This window comes from Pleuronectes platessa, chromosome 13 (assembly GCF_947347685.1).
Source record: "Pleuronectes platessa chromosome 13, fPlePla1.1, whole genome shotgun sequence".
In the NCBI taxonomy this organism is placed as follows: Eukaryota; Metazoa; Chordata; class Actinopteri; order Pleuronectiformes; family Pleuronectidae; genus Pleuronectes; species Pleuronectes platessa.
In genome coordinates, this window is record NC_070638.1 from 4,212,851 (window position 1) to 4,231,466 (window position 18,616).

Genomic DNA, 18,616 nt, shown 5'->3' on the forward strand with positions numbered 1-18,616 from the left:
TCGTTTGGCTTAAAATATCAGCAAACAGAAATAATAACCAGATCCAAGTCACTTATATAAATGTTTTGTCCATTTGACAATATGGTTAAAATAACAAAGTGAAGATGGAACCAGAGATTTTCTTCATTGATCAAGTGGACTTATAAAACAATGAATTAACTCAAGAGTAATAACAACAATAATAATGATTCAGGAACCACATATGTAGAAACACTATTTTCACATACTTTTATTTCCACGGTTCTCCTCTAGCAATTTTTTTACATTATTTTTTTTACATAAGAACAGACTGTTATACACAGATACTGAAGCGGGGCAAAGGGGAGGGGGGGGGGGGGGGGGAAGGAGACGAAAACCATACAAAATGGTGTCTACTCAAGCACAACAAAATCTATGTGTATAAAACTGTGTGGGTTGTTCCACTGCGGAGGCACCAACCAAGACCTCAATTCTTCTTTTTTTTTTTAAATAGATTAATAAAAATACAATCTTTTAAATGGACCTTTTTAAAGTGAACTGCAAAAAAAATTAAAGATCTAGAGGCATGATGACTGGATCGATGATGTCGGGGTAAATGTGGGTCGATGGCGCCACGCAAGAAGGGAGGAGGTGTGGCCCCCCCCCACCCCCCCTTGCAAAACAAAACAAAATAAAATAAACAAAAAAAAGATTCTTCTTTTTAAAAATGGCACACAGCAACTAGCACTGGCTACTTTTCACCATATACTTGTACACTCAACATAATCAACAACAGCGTACACACCGGGGGAGCAGAAAAGAAAACGGAAACAGAAACATGATCGTGAGTCGAATCGTACGTTCAGCAGCGCGTGCTCTCCGTGCTGTAGTGCTTCCTTGTTAGACTTGATTTAGTGGAGAGAGAGCGGGGGGGGGGGGGAGGAAACAAGAGATGAAAGTGTGTGTCTGTGTAGGTGTGTGTGTGAGGGTGAGAGGGTCAGAGAGCGGCATGGTGTGACAGTGGTAGTGACGGCTCCACCTACAGGTCGTCTGCAGATCGACTTCAAACGATCCACAGCCGGGGAAACACGGCAGCATCGAACCCCCGTGCTCCCGCCGGGGGGGGCGCGCAACTCATAAATACTCAATCTACGGATTCCTACCTAAAACATTTTATCACTCTTGCTTAACACGGAGACCACGCACGCACACACACACACACACTGAAACCGTCTGTGTGTGTCTCAGTTGATGACTTCACAGTCCACGATGACACACTGGTCGACCGCACGTCCTCGGCTCTCCAGTTTCGAAGCAGCACAGGGAGGTAAACTGGAGGACGGTGACGGGGGGGGGGGGGGGGGAGCGGACAGCCCTCCTGGAGTCACAGAGCTCGGGAATGTCGGTGTGTCTTCTGGTTGTTTGTTTTTTTCCTGTTTGTTAGTTTTTAAAAATAGTGTGCATCGTTTCAAATCACAGATCCGTTGATTAACCAGGCTGAGGTGGAGCGGGGGCCCCCCCCTGTATTCTAAGGAACCAACATGGCCACTCCTTTTAGCTCGAGTCAGGGAGGCCAGTTTACCAACAGCCCCACCCCCCCCCCACCAGCAGCAGCACCGTAGGTCTGCTCTGAGGCCCCCCCCACCGGCTGTTTGCCTGCCTGCTGGCCTTCCTGCCTGGCGGCGGGGTAAGCGGTTATCTTGGACTTGGAGGATGGAGCCATGCACAGAGTGGCCTGTGGGATATGTGGAGAGAGCCTGGAGCTATGGGCGCCGGGGACCCTGTCATCTGTTGGCTGGGAAGTAGTTGGGGTCCAGGTAGTTGTAGCCGGTGCTCTGCGGCAGGCAGTAGTCCCTGTCCAGAAAGGTGTCCGACAGGTACACCGGCTCCAGGTGGTGGGTCGGCTTGTGGGTCTCCGTCTTGTACAAGCTGGAGGAGCAGAGGCACCAACAGGGGGAAAGCATTAGTCACAGAGGAACCAGAGGAAACTGCCACTCGGCCGCGTAATTCAGAAATCAATAGCTACAGATCATATCTTTCAATCTATAACCCCTTTGAAAAAATGATCACAAAGCTCATGTTGGATCATTGTGCTTCTAATAAATGGAGAAAAATCTCAGTTTGTCTCTTTCTTCCTTCGATTTTTCTCAACAGCTGCTCATCGGTTCAACTTCCTGTTTGTGTTACCGAGGAGCCGAAGAGGAGCAGCGTGGACTCGAGTGTTCTGGATGAACAGGGAGATGGAAATATATACGATCACAATATTGACCTGAAAAACACATTACAGGCTCATTTTGTGAGAGGCGGCCACAGCTGAATCAGTTAGTTTCCTGTTTAATGTCCAGCCGAGCGTGATGGGAATATTAAGTGGCAGAACAAGTCATTTGTGTTTGGTTGCTTTCATGGCAACAATATTTAACTCTTTGCGTCACCTAAGGTTGTTTATCAGCTGTTGTGTATTTGATGTTTCCTCTAATAGACACGTTAAGGCTCAGAAAATGTCATAAACTAAAAATACAGAGTGTTAGTTTGTAAATTATTTCAGTACATTTGCTAGTTTCCTTAATGTAGATTAGTTCAGTGATGAAAAATACATAAATCTCAGATATAAACAAATGACATTTGGTTTTTTATCAGTTTCATGTAGTTGAACTTTCCTAACTTCAAAATAATCCTTCTGAATTTGCTTTCCAGTATTTTTTGATCAGGTATCTAACCAAAAAAATATTATTATTATTATTTACAGGCAGTGATGAGGACATTGGGTTCTATGATGAATAAAGAAAATATACGACTCATGAGATAACAAGCTCCCCTTGATCAACACTAGTGATAATCAACTGGAGTTTCAGTTCTTTATACAAAATCTTGATTAACTCATTTATATTAACAGATAGAGTTCTGGTCATGTTGTATTTTGTGGCTCCCTGATGTTCCAGCTGTGCAGGAGCTCACCAGTCGGAGCAGCTGGAGCAGAAATCGACTGCGTTCAGCTGTGGAGGATCTCACCAGTCGGAGCAGCTGGAGCAGAAATCGACTGCGTTGTCAGACGGACAGTCCTGACAGTGCCACCGCACGCCCTGGATGGGCTCCATGCCACAGACGTCACACTGCACAAAACAACACACACAAACATCTTCAGGACACAAAGTCGGATATGCATAAAACTATTTAAAACAGCATTTCATGGAATGTGAAATAACAAAATATGTGAACCTGGGATAGTAAATACATTTACTCTTTATGTCACTCAGGTATTTATATTATATTTTCAGTCATCTTTAGAGAAAACAAACTTCTAGGAGGAGATGTGGAATAAGCCAAAGTAAAATGTCCTGTACACGTGAAAGCCTGGTTTGAATGTCACGATCACGATGTAAAGAAACGTGCTTGATCTTCACCTTGAAGCCGAGGTGTCGCACCCCGACCTTCTCCTCCTGGAACTCCTGGAGCTTCTGCTTTTTCAGTCGCTTCAGCTCCAAAAGCTCTTTGTACTCTGGCAAATTTCTCAGCTCCACAGGAACACTCTCCTCATCCTGGGAGAGCAGGAAATGAGACACGCACACAAACACGCACACAAACACAAGCACACACAGAAAGAAAGAAAGAGACAGATAAGAATCAAGGCCCAGACAAAACATCTCTACACGACTCCAGCGATCCCGTCTGATAACGATATTCTGCAGAAGTTCAACATCACGTACACAAATGTGCTGAAGATATTGATTCGTCTAATTTTAGTTGAACAAGATCTGATCCATGAACATCAGCACAGATTTTCTTCTTGTTTGAGCTGGAATGTTGTTTTGTCTCTGTGGTGAGCAGATTGTCTTTCTGCTGAAAGTACACAGGTAACAAAAGTCCTTCACAAAGACCCATCTTCAGTCTATACGATCCTCCAGCTCGACACAGAGACAGAAAAACACTTTGGACAAGAGAAAAGAGGCGTTTTGTTTTCATCACTAGGACGTCTAGACAAGAAATGGCTTTCGTGAAAGTCCTGCTAAGCTGCTGACGCACTCGCCCCGAAGAAAACTTCAGGTGCAACCTGCCAACACGGTCCAAGTAGAGGACAACCCGGTGAGGTGAGAAGTAATCACGGCCCACGCTGGCAACATCTCTGAGACTTGATTTCATACCGGCGGTGTCAAAGGTTTTGTGAACGCGCCGTGGAGCCGGCAGCCTGTGTTCTCAGCGGGACACGGCAACCTGGTTTCCCTTAAAGGTTACCGCCATCAAAAGGGGAGAAAGAAAGTGTCAGCGCCTGGATAATGGCGAATCGTCAGGAGTCGCCCAGTTCAAATGGAACAAGGAGCCAGACCCCCTGCTGGGATTCAGCTTTTTCTAACGGAACACACTGACATGATAGGTGTGAAAAAAAAAAAAACGAGAAACATCAGGGGGCCAAACGCTCCGTTGCATCCAGAGGTGATAAAGTGGAGTTATGGTGAAGGGCAGCAGTGTGTCATATAAGAGGAGGTGCAGTTTCTACCAGCCATGTTCCTACAGGACACTACAGGGAATCACACAAGGGAACAAAGAAATCTCCCACAACAAGATATAAAGACACAGAGGCTCTGAGGCTTCCAGGAACTGACCGAGTCATCAGCGGAGGGGTCCTGCACGCTCCCGTAATACGCCGCCCGCTCGTCGTCCTCGTCCATGAAGACCGGAGGCTCGTAGGAGGTGAGGAAGGTGGACGGCCGGTACAGGTGCTTGTTCAGGTGGTGCTGTCTCTTACTGGAGGCCTGCAGAACAAACCAGTAACGTTACAGAAGCAGGCAGCTCATTTGAAATGGTGTTTGTATGTCCTATAATAGGGCAGGAGAATATAATATCTTGATATTGATGTCACCCAAGAAGTAAGATGTATAAACAGTATCAGGATGATGCAAATACGTCAAAATAGGTTTAAACTAATCATCGGACTAAGAGTTATCGACACATGACACCTTAAAACCACTCTTTCATTGGAATTAGTCACTCGATTTGGTCCGGGGGGGGTGGGTTAGTGAATGAGCTGAAGTTACCTTTTTAGTGTACATGCACAGGTTGGGTGTTCTTCCAGGCACGGGGATCCCAGCTTTAGTCAGTTTGATGAAGTACTTCTGAACCCTACTGGCAACCTGGAACGTTTCAACAGGAAAATTGCTGCATTAATGATCTCCAATGGTGGAACAGCTGCTAGGAGTAATTGAGGACACACTCATGCACACACGCACACACACACTTCATTCAGCTGCTTGCAGGGGGGGCAGTCATCATACAGGATGGCCTCTGCCTTTAAGCACTGACACACTTTACACTCACGCAGCTGAACAGGCTGTTGCTATTCTAAAGATTTTCCAGTGTCATGACAGGATCATAAAAACCGGCCGGCAGCACACAATGATCCCAGTCAGGTTTTTCCAGGTGCAGTTCACCTCGAGGCTGGTTCCTTCTCTGAAGTACATTCTTTCCACATTACGAAAGAGTAGATAATGAGGTTTTATAATCTATAGAAAGTAAAATAAATATTCTGCATTCAGTGGGTACAAGGTACGGATCAGACTGTGTTCACCTGTTTAGCTGTTCGGTTTCCCAGCGCGTCAGCGATCTTCTGCCACCTCCTGGACTCCACCTCCTCAGGAGGAAACTTGACCAGAAGCTGCTCCAGTTTTTTCTAGAAAATACACGAAACACCCGGAGTAAACTGTTAAAGAACAAATGTAATGAAAACAGCTCATGAATCAGCCAGTGGAACAAATGAATATGCATGTGGGCTGCTTATAAATAAAAAGGTGTAAATTTAGCTGTTATTTTACAAAACAGAGAGTTCTACAGATAATAGGCCTTAAATATTAAGATAAAAACATGAATATACTAGTGTCATCAAGCGATCACCACATGTTAACTTCATGTTTGTTTTATAGTTTGCTTTTTGGTGAATATGTAGAAACACTGAACGATTCCTCCGATCAGAAATGTTGAAACCTGGAACACGCTCAGTACCAACCTGCTCCTCCACCGTCCACAGCTGGTTAAATGTGTCGGACTTGTTTGGCTGACAAATCCTCCCCCTGATCATCTGTCAAGAAAACATGAGTGACAGGAGAGTTGAAAGACCGACTTTAAAACTCAAATAATAGGCAAACACACTATTTGACGAGATGTGTCACACGGAGCCCGTCAGTGAGACAGAGACAGTTGAGCTGTCAGCTGGGACTTGAGACAAATAAAATCTGGTTCGGATTCAGACGGGGAAGTTCACGAGAATGCAAATGTGCTTGTACCAATGTGAAGTGAGAGAGAAAAGCTGCTTTCAGACATGAACATGGACTGACTGGAGGAGCTGCATGTGTGAACACAAATGCCCCCCCCCCCCGCTGTGTTGAGCATGTGTGAAAGGAAAACTGCAGGAAAACTCTGCAGCCAATTCTACTTGCAGCTCATGTCTGAAAACGTCTGAAGAGAAACAATCAATGAGTTGTTTGTTAAGAGCTAACACTTAACATTGTCTGGAAGTGAAACCTTACAATGTGAAAAGAGACACACAACAAAGAGGCCGAGAATAAGACAATGATCGAGGGGGGTGGAAGAGGCGGACCACTAATGTTACCATAGACACCATCTCCACACTAATGATATATACTGGGAGCCACCGTGATGGCAGCAGCAGCACCAGTGGGTCTTACTAAGCAGGCAGAGCTGTACCTGCGCTTGCCTTTCGTTCTCCAGGGCGTCACTGGTGGGCAGGGACGAGTACATGGTGGAGGACTCGCCCTCCTTCTTGGGCTCTACTGGACTTTTTGGTCGAAGAGGCAAACCTGAAAAAGGACAGAAACCAGCAGAATTAAGCTGTAGGAAAAACAAAGAGGGTTGTGTGCTCATTGTATTGTACACCCTGTAACAGTAAGACAAAGATATCTCTCTTGAATGAAGTGATTTCGGAATTTATATGTGCCTTTGTCGAAGATCAGCTTTAGCCGCCGGGTTTTGCGCTTCTTGTCGCAGAACTCCCTCTCGAAGTCGCCGAGTCCTGAGGTGTACTGTTCCCACGCAATGTCGGGGAGCTGGACGACCCGCTGAGGACACGGCAGGCCCAAGTTCACCTGAGGATCAGAAGAACCAGGAGGAACGACCCATTAACAAAAGGATCTCACAACATCCAGAACTCTCACTGCAACAATGTGACAACCCAAAAGAAACCGAGAGAAACTGTGGGACAAACTTTTTACAATTTCTATTTCTAATTGCTCAGGTTTTGATTTCTTTGCCACTTTGAACTCGACTCCAGTCGTTGTCAGCACATTAACTGATTTGTCCTGATATCCCATTGAGTGAGCAGTTAACAAGACTCAGGGTAGAGAACGTGTGTGAACAAACCAGTCCATGTGTACGTGCAGGACGAAAGCAGAACAGTGGAGGAGGGAGAGCCTGAATCTAACAAGCTGCCACATATTTATTCCAGCAACGTTCCAACAAAAAAAAAAAGGTATTCCTGAGGCCAAGAACTAGTCTTGCCCCTAATTAGTTGGATATACAACACCCTAATCTGTCTATATCAGAATTTGTATTCCCTCAAATCAGTATCAGCATGAGTCCTAAACCTCAGTCAGGCTCTGATCCAAGTGTTTAATGTATATTTGCACATTTTCCTGCAACTAATTCAGCTTTTTTTTTTTATTGTAAACATCACCTGTTTCTGCAGCTGCTCCACAAAGCTGATGGGATCGCCCAGTGCTTCCCTCTGGTGACGCGCCAACGTCTCCAGGTCCAGGATGGCCTGCGTGCGCTGGGCCTCCAGAACCCCGATGGTCTGCAGCAGCCTCTGGTAACTGACATGAAGGGAAGTGAGTTTAGACAAGGAGTGGAAGGAGTGGACCTGCTTACATTATTTAACATGACACTTGGAATGTTGCAGCGTATAAAACTTTCAGTCTGAGACGATGCATAATTCAGCCACAGTGCTGAGAACACAAAGACGGGGAGAGTGTTTCTATCCTCCCGTTCCACTTCGCCAAAAATGTGTTGGAGAAACAAAACCTGGGAAAGACTTTAAAATATACTTCTCCTCAAACTTCTATTATACAGTCCACTATGATAAACACGTTTACATGGAGATACAACCACAACACGGGTCTGTAGTGATGCACGTCCCTCAGGTTTTACATCATGACCAACACTTGGAGCCTGCAGCGCTGCAGGAGAAGTCCGACCTTTCCACTCGCCAAAATCTGGGGCAACGGGACGACTGTGAACTGAGCTGTCAGTGACTAAGTGTGGTGCTGACTCAGAGGCAGAGCCGGAGGAATTGACAGCAATGTCACTACGTCCCACACGGCTTTAACCTAATGCAGGTGCTCAGTGGAGCAGAAAGGATCAATCTCCTCTAACAGGACGGGAATGAAAAATCAATGCACGGGACACAATTTATTCAACAGCAGCCGGTGGTTTGAAAACCCCAACAGGTAAGAACACGCCGACGAGTCAACTGTGTGTGTCACCTCGGATCCCTTCATTAGTCTCACACACGCCATGTTTCTACAGTATGTGAGGAGAAGCTGTAAATCTGGCTTCTCAGCAGTGACATTAAAAACACGACCTCACTCTCCTGCACTGCAGAGGGATTCGGATGATCTGTGCATGTTTCAGGGAAACGAGGAGGACTCAGCTTCTCAACACCCTGCACCCCCCCTCAAGTGTCCAGGGACAAGTCTGGTGTTTCATTGCCACCTACTGGTCCTGAGGTCCACTGACCAACACTGGTGTTAAAAGAAGGGCCGGGTTTTTGCCAAGTCAATGTCTGACCACTAAGGATTACATGATGTTTAATTAAAATATTTACCTAATATACATAAAGGACGCCTTGTCAAATGGGAGTAAAAAAGTAAAAAAAATACAAAACCTCCTGTTCACAGATCAATCATGTCAGTCAATTCTCCATATTCAGCAACCCCAAGATGCCGAGTCATGCTTCCCTAAAAATATTTACTCTTCGCTCTATCGATCCGAGCCCTGGAAAATTTCCCTTACTAAGCACAATAAACCCTGAGGCATTTCACAGAAACTGGAAACCCTTACATTTCAATACGAGAGCAGTGAATCTAAATCTGAAGCCACTATACAAATATGAAACATTCACCAACACTGGTGTCAAAGACACAAGGAGCTGAGCAGACGACGTCTCCCGGCCAATAAAGAGGCTTCATGAATCATGTGACCTGCCACAGTGCGGTAAGCACAGCTCGGCCGAGTGCAGCATGAGACCTGTCGGAGAACATAAACTTCCCGTCGTGCACCACATTTAACAGAGAAACTAGAAGAAAGCACCGAGCAGCTTCTTTTTTCTCCTGTAACAACTTCCTGAGAAAAGAGAAGAGAAGCAATCAGAGCCGTGATTCTAACATCAAATCTCCTCAGGGTCTGGAAATCTGACAATTGGCAGCAAATTCACACATTTACAGCAGCAGACTGAAGGTGGAAATTAAATGTGAAAAACATGTAAAAACCTAAACAATTAGACAGGAGCTAAACTGAGACGCTCGACGATGTTCCCATGATGCCTGAGAGAACACTCCCAAAATAACTGGGATAATTAAACACTTCTTTACACTTGTGTTCACGGGTGAAGGACCAAAAAATATGGTTTTAGTTCTTAGGTCCTTTTCCTTCATCAGAAAACTGAACCAATCAATCAACAGAGAATTTATGATAAATTACTCATGTCTTAAGGTTGTATTCTGTGGCTACAGCATCATCAATGTGATAATTTGATGGTATTCTTTGGCAGATGAGAGGAATCAGATTGTTTTTAAGATTTCAACACCAACAGGATAACCATGAATACGGGACATCAGCTCTTTTCTGACATTTAAATAATAAACGCCTGATTGTAAAGGAAAATGATTTCAGCTGCGGCTCTCGTTGCATAATTAACAGAGAGAGAAAAGAAGAGAAAGATTGTTCTGCTAATCAAAAGACTCGGGAAGATGTTACGTCTTCAAACCAGGCATCATCTCAGATTCATCATGAATATGTAATCCTTCAAATAGTTATATCATAAACACACTGCTACATTGTAAAGTGCTCAAAAGCAGAAAAGGAAAAACTGTTGTACACTAATGTTTATGACACAAAGACAAACTAATGGTTGTTTAACATTGACCCGAGACGACAGAGCACAAAGAGCATTTCTGCTTCATTCAAAACCAGAAACCAGAAATAACGCAATGATCACAGAACACAGGGAACAACATGTGTGAGAGCTGCGGCAACAAAAGCTGAGGAAAAAGCAAAATCCCCGGGGAGCTCCCACGTACTCTTTATTGTGTTTAAGAGCCAGGTGGTCAGACTCAAAATAATACACGTCTGGCTCCTCCTCTTCCTCCTCCTCCTCCTCCTCCGCAGCCTGGCTCTGAGCGAGGTCCTTGCTGCTCTCGGCCTCTTTACGATCCAAAGAACCACCGGCCTCGCCACCTGCCCTGTCCCCGGGATCCACGGACATTGGCTCCTCCTTAAAGGGGCCAACAGAGTCTGAAGGGGCAGGTTCCTCCACCATAGGGCAGACCTCCTCCAGCCCCACCTCCACCTCCCCCTCTTCCCTCATGGGACCATTGTCTCTGGGAGGAGAGCAGGGCTTGGAGGAGGTTGCTTTGCCACCAGTAGCAGCTCTCCTGGGTGAAGTCCTTAGGGTGTATCTGTGTTCATAGAGCTCCGTGAAAGAGGGGGGCATGCTGGATATTGAGGGGTTGCACCCTGGCTCTGTGGGGGGTGGGGTTGTTGCTAGTGGGGGTGTGGTTTCTCCTGAGTTGCCATTGTTGATTGGGCTATTGTTCGTGTTGGGTGTGGTGTAGGAGGTGGAGGCAGCAGCTTCCTGCACCGGTGTTGGTGGCCGACCGTTAGTGTCGCTCTCCGTCACCTGCTCCTCGTGGGCCAGACACAAAGTCTCGCCCACCACGTCGACCTCCACCTCCTCCACCTCCTGCTTGGCCACTATCAACTCGGAGATCGGATCCTCTGGAACCGCCTCAAGTGGCGGCGCAGAGGAGGCTGGCGATTCCCCTGAGCCAGAGACCTCCATCTGCCCAGGGTCAGAGTTTCTACAAGGCACAGCAGGGTCCGGGGATGAGGGAGCCCCCGCCTGGCTGCCGTTGAGCAGCGCCGGGCAGCTGGTGACGGAGGTGGGACTTGAACTAGTCTCTTCAGTGAGCGGGCCAGGTTCCTCGGCCGTATTCTCTGCAAGTCCATTAGAAGCTTTATGAGTGTTCAGGGGCTGGGAAACCCCGTCGCACTCCAAATGAACATCCTCCGTCTTCACAGCCATCAGCTCACCGTCCTCTCTACTGAGGACCGGTGAGGCCGGAGCTGTGTGAGAAGAGTTTTGGCTAAGAAGTTCTTCACAACTGTTGTCCTGGCTAGGCTCCGGTACAGATACTGGACTTTCGGGCCTCAGAGGCTCAGACTGCTCCTCGGGTCCCTGAGACTCTCCAGAGCGGGAGCACCGCTTGGCCCTTTTGATTTGAGGAGAGGGATCTCGCGCCGCTTTGCCTCTATCACAGTTCTCGGGCTTCTCGGGACTAATGTCTTTTTCTAAACAGGACACGCCCCGCTTCCTGGAGCTGGTCCACTGCTCCACCTCAGCTGGGGAAGCATTTGAGTCAGTTTCCTTTCCCTGCAACGAGGCCTGTTGCTGGCCATCGTGCCGAGTGTTCTGCTTGGTATCCTGCTTTGTATCGTGTTTAGCCTCCTGCTTAGACTCCTGCTTAACATCTTGCTTTGACTCCTGCTTGCTCTCCTGTTTGGTGTCCTGCTTCGACTCCTGTCTAGTTTCCTGCTTCGACTCCTGTCTCGACTCCTGCTTGGCGTCCTGCCTCTTCTTGGGCGAGCGGGCCCTGGGTAGAGGAGACACCGAGGTCTCCTCTGGCTGGGCGATGCTGCGGTTCCTGAGGGTTCGACCACAAAAGTTCTCATCCAATCCATTGAGCCCAACTGATGACCTTGTGACACGCGAGGAACGGGACGCGGCCATACTACGGCGGGGGCCTACTCTCTCCTCATCCTGGTGCTCTCTCCTCTGCAGCAGAACGTGGGCACCTGCAAAACAGACACATGCACTTCATTAAGATATTATAATAAAAGGTGTTAAAGGTTAAGTTGAAGCACTACTTTTGCAGTGGTTAATGGTTTAATGGGTTTCAAAAGGCAGACGGGGCTAAAAGTGAAACCCCTTGAGGTTTTTCAAACAAAGGCATTCATCAAAACACCTTTGTTAAATACTGCCTGGGTCATTTCTCAGCTCACACCAAAGAGGTATTGATTTCTCCTCTCATTGTAGCTAAGCAACACCTTCTGTCCACAGACAAAACTGGATGTCTTATCACAAGTCTGTGCAAATAAAGACAAGGGGACGGGGAGGGGGGTGGGTGGGGGTCAACACGGTAAAACATGAACGTCTGATCTCACATCTCGCGCCAACGACCAATGATTTTGACACTTCACAAATGTGCCTGGTTTTGATGCTAATCTGTGTGTGTTTGTTATGGTGACTCGGGAGAAAGGCGTGTACAGTGCTGGGAGAAATTCAAGGACAGAAAAAAACCCTGAAGGAGACAAGCTGGTGAATTACACAAAAGGTGAATCACAAAGAAGGAAACAAGTCATTTATAGAGAATCATTTCTGTATTTTATTGCGGGTGCATTTCCTTCCTCCCTGCAGGGATCAATGGTTATTCTGTCACGTGAAGAATAAATATACGTTTTTACCGGCTGACTGGTTTTCTGACAGGGAAGCAACGATGCGATTCTTAGGTTCAGTTCAGTGGAGATAAAAACGCTGCACCTGTACGTTTATCATCACAGCGCAGTGGGTTTATCTCCTTGTAACAGGTGGGCCCGAGGACCAGCACGCTGCCATCCTTCCACGATTTACTAGAACATTAAAAAATATAAAAAACGTTAACAAAAACCCAACACAAGGCTTAGAGGCTTTAAGTGTGGACGACCGCGGAGGCTTAGAACAAGACAATCAACCTCCTGGAACAATCAGTGTTACGTTAGTAAGAACATTACTTTGGAACGGAAATCCTGACTCACAGTGTGACCTGGACAAGAAGCACCTTACAAATGAAACCAGACACCAAGTGAATCTTGGCTCTTGCTCTATAATAAATAATCTGTCTTACTAATAATAGCCCAATGCACGAATAATTATTCACTATATCATTATCTTACTGGAATTCAGGCTGAAGTGGAGACAAATGTGACTTTAACATTACTGGTTTACTCAGACGTGTATACTGGTTTTCTTCAGGTTTCAGTCGGGTACATTTAAGAACCTTTCAAGATCATGATGAATGAAATATATGTACGACAGATGTTGAGTCACAGAATTACTTCCTCATAATTAAAGATAAGGTGAAGTTGCCTCGTAGAGAAAAACACTCTCAACACCACATTATCTGAAAACTACAAACAGAGATACTAAGTGTCCACAGTCCTTCCCACAGACCAGCAGAGTGTACTGTGATCAATACAGACTGGGGTGTCTGTAGACACAGTTCCGCATTAATCTTGTCTGTAGTTATTACAGTGTACTAAATATCTGTATCGTTGAGACAGAGCTACAACACACAGGATAAACTACACAGGCCACAGAAACATTTCTCTTACAAAACGTTAACACAAGACCACTTGAAGGAGTAAAGACCAAGTGATATTCTAACATTGAGACTATTTATAGCAAAAGTGTTTTGGTTTCTTTGCACAGAATGAAAGATTATCGCTTGAATAACGTCCACAATCTTTTATATAATTATGAATGTAAATGAGTTATTTTAATAATGAACGATTGAGTGTTCACCCCCCCCCCCAGTAAACGTTGGCTCTGATCCGAACCATGGATAAGAGACTGATAACACCTTATTTATAAACACCGTGGCTGACAGTTATGAGACTAGGAACACAAGAGCAAAAATAAAGATCCAAATAAAATCGAACAACTAAGCTCAGTGGGTGAATCTGCAACCATACGCGTAGATATCCCTTTTATGTTTTTAATAAATCTAAACATACAATAATTAGTAAATGATCTGTGTGCATGTAAACAAACAAAGGATATTTTTTTAGATTACTGCAGGTGGATAAAGAGAAATCTACATTATATTAATCCCTTGTATGTGAGAACACAGCAGATCCACACACAGGAATCTTTCCACTGAACCGTCCTCTAGTCTAGAACCGGCTGCTCCCAATAACTCAAACAACAGAGGACAATAAAAAGGTGACACAGTAAAGGTGATTCCAAAGTGACTTTCCGGGAGGAGATGATCTCACTGGATGACGATGAGATGCAGTTGCAGGCGTCTGAAGCAGAAGAGGGAAATCACTGCTTCAATTAGCATGATGGACCCGGTGTTCATTTACATTAATTCCTAGTACATCAATCTTTGAGGTGACCTCTGTCGAAACTGACTTAGAAGCTCGTTGTTGGCGTCTCTGGGACAATCTCCTCCGATCGACACGGTGCTGACGCAGCAGGATCCGGGCCAAAGGCGACTCTGGCAACAAATACATTTTGATAATATTCCTTTTGGGAGATAACGTGGTTGTCACCTGGAACAAGCGCTACCACGTGCACGTGCTCCTCGTGCCCCGTGACAGACTCAAGCTGGGAAAGCTAATGTGATTTGTCCGTGCATATAATAAGAGCGAGAGAAAGAAAAACAATGGGGTGAGCAGGGGACAGGTCGTTCACCCTCGGACTCGACATGACAAACATAATTACACTGGCTCTTGTGACCTGCTTCCAAAAAACTGGAACACGAATCACTGCTTGCTCTCAGGGCTACAGTTCAGCAGGACGAGCTGGATCAAAGAAGTGCTCCCCGTGTTCTCGTCCCCCATAAGTAACATGTTGTTGGAGCAAATTTTAATTCTGCAGGAACATTTTCTATGTGTTATGTCCACGAAACAATGTAATGAATGTTGTGGTTACTTGTCAAATGTGACTCCGTCCGACTACATCCACATTAAACTGAAAATAAATGACAAACAAGCCTATTCTCTTCATTTCAGGCCTCCACCCAGACAAAGTGTTTCTCTCCCCACAAAAATAAAATTTTCCAAAACAGCGTCCAGTCCACTGTTATGAGGTAGGTGTGCAATAACTTGTTTTTTATGTGGGGCTGATTTTTAAAACAAAAAAACCTCTTGGCTGTGGAGCGTGTTTTGAATTGGCCTCAGAATACAAAAGATTTAGGCACTTATGGTGTTTGGATTCTTTGTCCTGACGCAATAGCATCAAGGCGAAGCATACAACACCTTCCAACTGCTAATCCGAGTCCATACAGGCACCTTTATTCCAACTATCATTACCTCTTCTGCACCGTAATGATCATTCAAATACCAGTGTGTGAACAAAGTAACATCAATGAAGACGGGAGAGAGTAAACGACTGTTTTGCTCAAGAGGAAAAAGAGATTTAGCTTCTTTTTCTTACCCAATGTAGATCCAGCATATGAACAGGCTGAAGGTGGTGGAGCAGCATTAGACCCTGAAGGCAACATTATACTGAATCGTAATGTTCCTGTAAATTTAATTTGTCAAAGTCCATACGTATATGATTCTGACATTTACAGACTAAAATTCTGCTGTTTTGGGGTCTAATAACTAAGAGTAGCTTTTTAGATCATTGATGTCTTAAATAATCCTATTAAGGAGGAATTATGTTCAGGGAACTCACCTATCTGATTCGTTTTTTTTGGTAGATAAATAATACATTTTACTTTGAAACCGGTCTTTAAGAGGAGTGTAAATATTACATTATTCTGTTAGTTTAGTTAGTAATTAGTTAGTTGGATCAGGTATAAATATGTATGTATGCATGCATGTAAAACTTTTCCATGATTCTTGGAATAAAGAAGATAGTTGATCGTCATTTACCTTATTTCTGTTCTAGCAAGAACGGTTTAAAGATCTATAATTAATAAAAGACATCTAGCATCTACATGTTGTGAATGTCCTGATGCTCTTCAACAATGCTGGACTTTGCTGCTGCTGCTCTTGTCAAAAAAAGAAAACTACAAATCAATCCCACAATCATCCTGCAGCTTAACAACGACCACAGTTAGAGAGACGGAGCTGTGAGGATCTATCTTCAGCAACAAGAAGCACAAGGAGTTCTAGAACAGATGGCCTGGCCCCCACAGAGGCCTGATCAACATCATGGAGTCAGTGTGGGATTAAACAAAGAGACAGAAGACACAGAGACAGAACTAAATCCACAGAACAACTGTGGAAACTCATTCAGGAGGCCTGGAACAACCCACCAGCCGAGCACCTTGATAGACTGGGCGTTAACACACTGAGGAGAAGTGGTGCTACACATTAAACATTGTTCTTTGTGGTTGCTGCACTTTGTATGACCTTAATTGATAAATAACAACTATTCACAGCCTTTTTTAAAGGATCTTTGGTTTACTTTTGGTTAAACTTTGCAATATACCATAACATCTCTTCCCCTAAGAATGAACACTATGAAATGTGAAAACAGACCCGAGGCCTGTGGGTCCCGCCCTGGAAACATGATTTTATGCAAAAACCATGTTGTATTTTGACTTTTCACTTTCTTCTTGTGAAAGATCGGATGTGTTCAACTCGTCAGGCGTCTGAAATGAAAAAATGTGGTAATTCATGTCCACATTAAGGTCATCGCAACTAGACTTGGCTTTTGCCCTACAGGGTTCAAACCCCAAAAGGGATTGGAACCACAGCTTCAGACCATTTGATTTGTTATCTCTGGTTCTACAGTTGGAGGGTAAATGACTTTGGCCAGTCCCGAGTTACAGATCTGAGGAGAAAGTTCTGGTTTCAGTGGGAGATCTTTACTTGACTTAACTACTGCATCTCTTGAGAGGAACATCTCAGCCCACAAGGTCCCAGTAAAACCCAGTTGTGTGGCCAGTGAATCCTGGCAGAGCTGGAAATGAACCACCTCCGCCTCACATGCTAGTTTACTTAACGTAACCATAAGAAGCGAGGGTGTGTTATTAGTCAGTGCAGCTTCCTAAACACAACACATGTGTGACTAACTCTCAATCAAACCACTTCCTGTTCTTCTGTAAACCACGTTTGGATGTGAAGTTGTTTTAAACACGTGCTGGTTGTATCACAGTGATCACGCCAGGACCAGGGCTTTGCAGATAATTTGCCTTCACTCACAGACACACAAACCGACACACACAGACACACAAAACACAGGTTCCATTGAGATTCCAAAGCTGTAAATTCCAGCTGCACATAAACAAACACAACATGTAAAAGGCTAGTGTTAGCAAAGCGGCTAAGCTAACTGAGTTTCAGAGGCAGAAATAAACAAACAGGGTCAGCGTTGTGTTACCGTGTGTCGGCTGCTGACCTGTAGTTCAACACTACCGCGGGGCCTACTGGCAATCACATGCAAAAAGGGAAATCCACGAGGTGTTATTGATACACACACCGACGAGAACCTAACCCGAGCCCCCCTCCCAGCATCCCAGCTAAACCAGCACCGATAAAAGTTGGAAGGCACGAGGGGACCGTTAAACCGCCGGGACCAGACAACGGTGCAACCGGGGAAGTGAGCACCGGTCTGCGGCAGGTGGACTCCGAAGTCCCCCCGTTAGAAAACTCCGGTTTGGGGCTAAAAACAACACAGGTGGTTCACGGGAGCTAGCAGCATGCTAACCACTAGCACGAAGCAACTTCCAGGCAGCGAACGGTACTCGACCTAGCTTGATGTCGAGCGAGCTAACACCCGCAAACTCTTACCTTTAGCTCTGCGGGATGAACGCACGCACACAAGCAAAAACGTTCACGCGTCCCGCACACCAAACTGCAGACCCTCGTCTAACCCGCACAAATCATCCCCGCACAGCCGCGGGACAAGTGCAAGCACAGCAAAACCGAGCCCGGTGCCTGTTTGGCACGACTAGTTAGCCGAGTTGGCTAGCGTCCCCTCAGCTAATTCTTCCCCGTTAACCGCACCGTGCAGGGAGGGAGAATCGTGGCGATGTGAGCAGTAGCCTCCGCCGCTGCTGCAGCTCCCAGCATCGGGTACATGCTAACTTAGCTCCGCCGCTTGCACAGGCGTGAAGTCCATCAACTACGCGTTCCGCTAAATGGAGTTAACCGCCCCCGGTGTCACGTTTCGCCGAGCTTTTCATTCCGCCTGCCCGAAGTAGCGCGGTTAGCAGCCGAGTAGTGGAATTAGCACTCGGTAACCAGTTAGCAGCTCCGGCTAGCCGCTGCAGGTTTAGCCGAGCTAGCCGATTGTTCCGCGCATAACTTTGCCGAGGTATTCTCGTGTCGCCCCGGACGCCGGTTGCACACATTTTCGCACGGATGTTAAACCCGGGTTTCGCCCTTCGCAGCCCCGCGACCACAGCCTCGCAGGCGCACTTCTAACCCGCTTTTTTGTAGCCCCGAGAATTGCACATACCTCACTTCCGTACATCTGCTGCACGTTCGGTCGCAGCCATGTTTTCAGTCCAGGCAGCTCGTCGGGGTGTGTGAGCCGATGGAGCCGCGCGCGTCCGCCCGCAACACAACACTGAACATTTCCACCTGTCAGAGGAGTCACGCTCCCCGGGTCCCCGCCGCCGCCCGGAGCCCCATCATTTATAAACAACCGCACAACATG

At 46.0% G+C, this 18,616-nt stretch overlaps 1 protein-coding gene across 5 annotated transcripts; it reads right to left on the reverse strand.

The window, feature by feature from the left end:
• Positions 1-203: 203 nt before the first annotated feature.
• zzz3 (zinc finger, ZZ-type containing 3) lies at positions 204-18,524 on the reverse strand. 5 transcript variants are annotated; one of them, XM_053437571.1, is made up of 12 exons: positions 18,416-18,524; positions 10,260-12,033; positions 7,637-7,775; positions 6,902-7,049; positions 6,652-6,764; positions 5,954-6,025; positions 5,519-5,620; positions 4,989-5,084; positions 4,557-4,706; positions 3,360-3,494; positions 2,968-3,068; positions 204-1,887 (listed from the first exon to the last, which is right to left on the reverse strand). In XM_053437571.1, exons 2-12 carry the CDS (start codon positions 11,966-11,968, stop codon positions 1,743-1,745), a joined length of 2,910 nt encoding a protein of 969 aa, XP_053293546.1. In that variant the 5' UTR covers positions 11,969-12,033; positions 18,416-18,524; the 3' UTR covers positions 204-1,742. The 5 variants fall into 5 exon arrangements, with proteins under 5 accessions (XP_053293546.1, XP_053293550.1, XP_053293549.1 ...); XM_053437575.1 differs by lacking the exon at positions 18,416-18,524 and adding an exon at positions 17,962-18,351; XM_053437574.1 differs by lacking the exon at positions 18,416-18,524 and adding an exon at positions 17,746-17,937.
• Between the last annotated feature and the right edge of the window lie 92 nt (positions 18,525-18,616).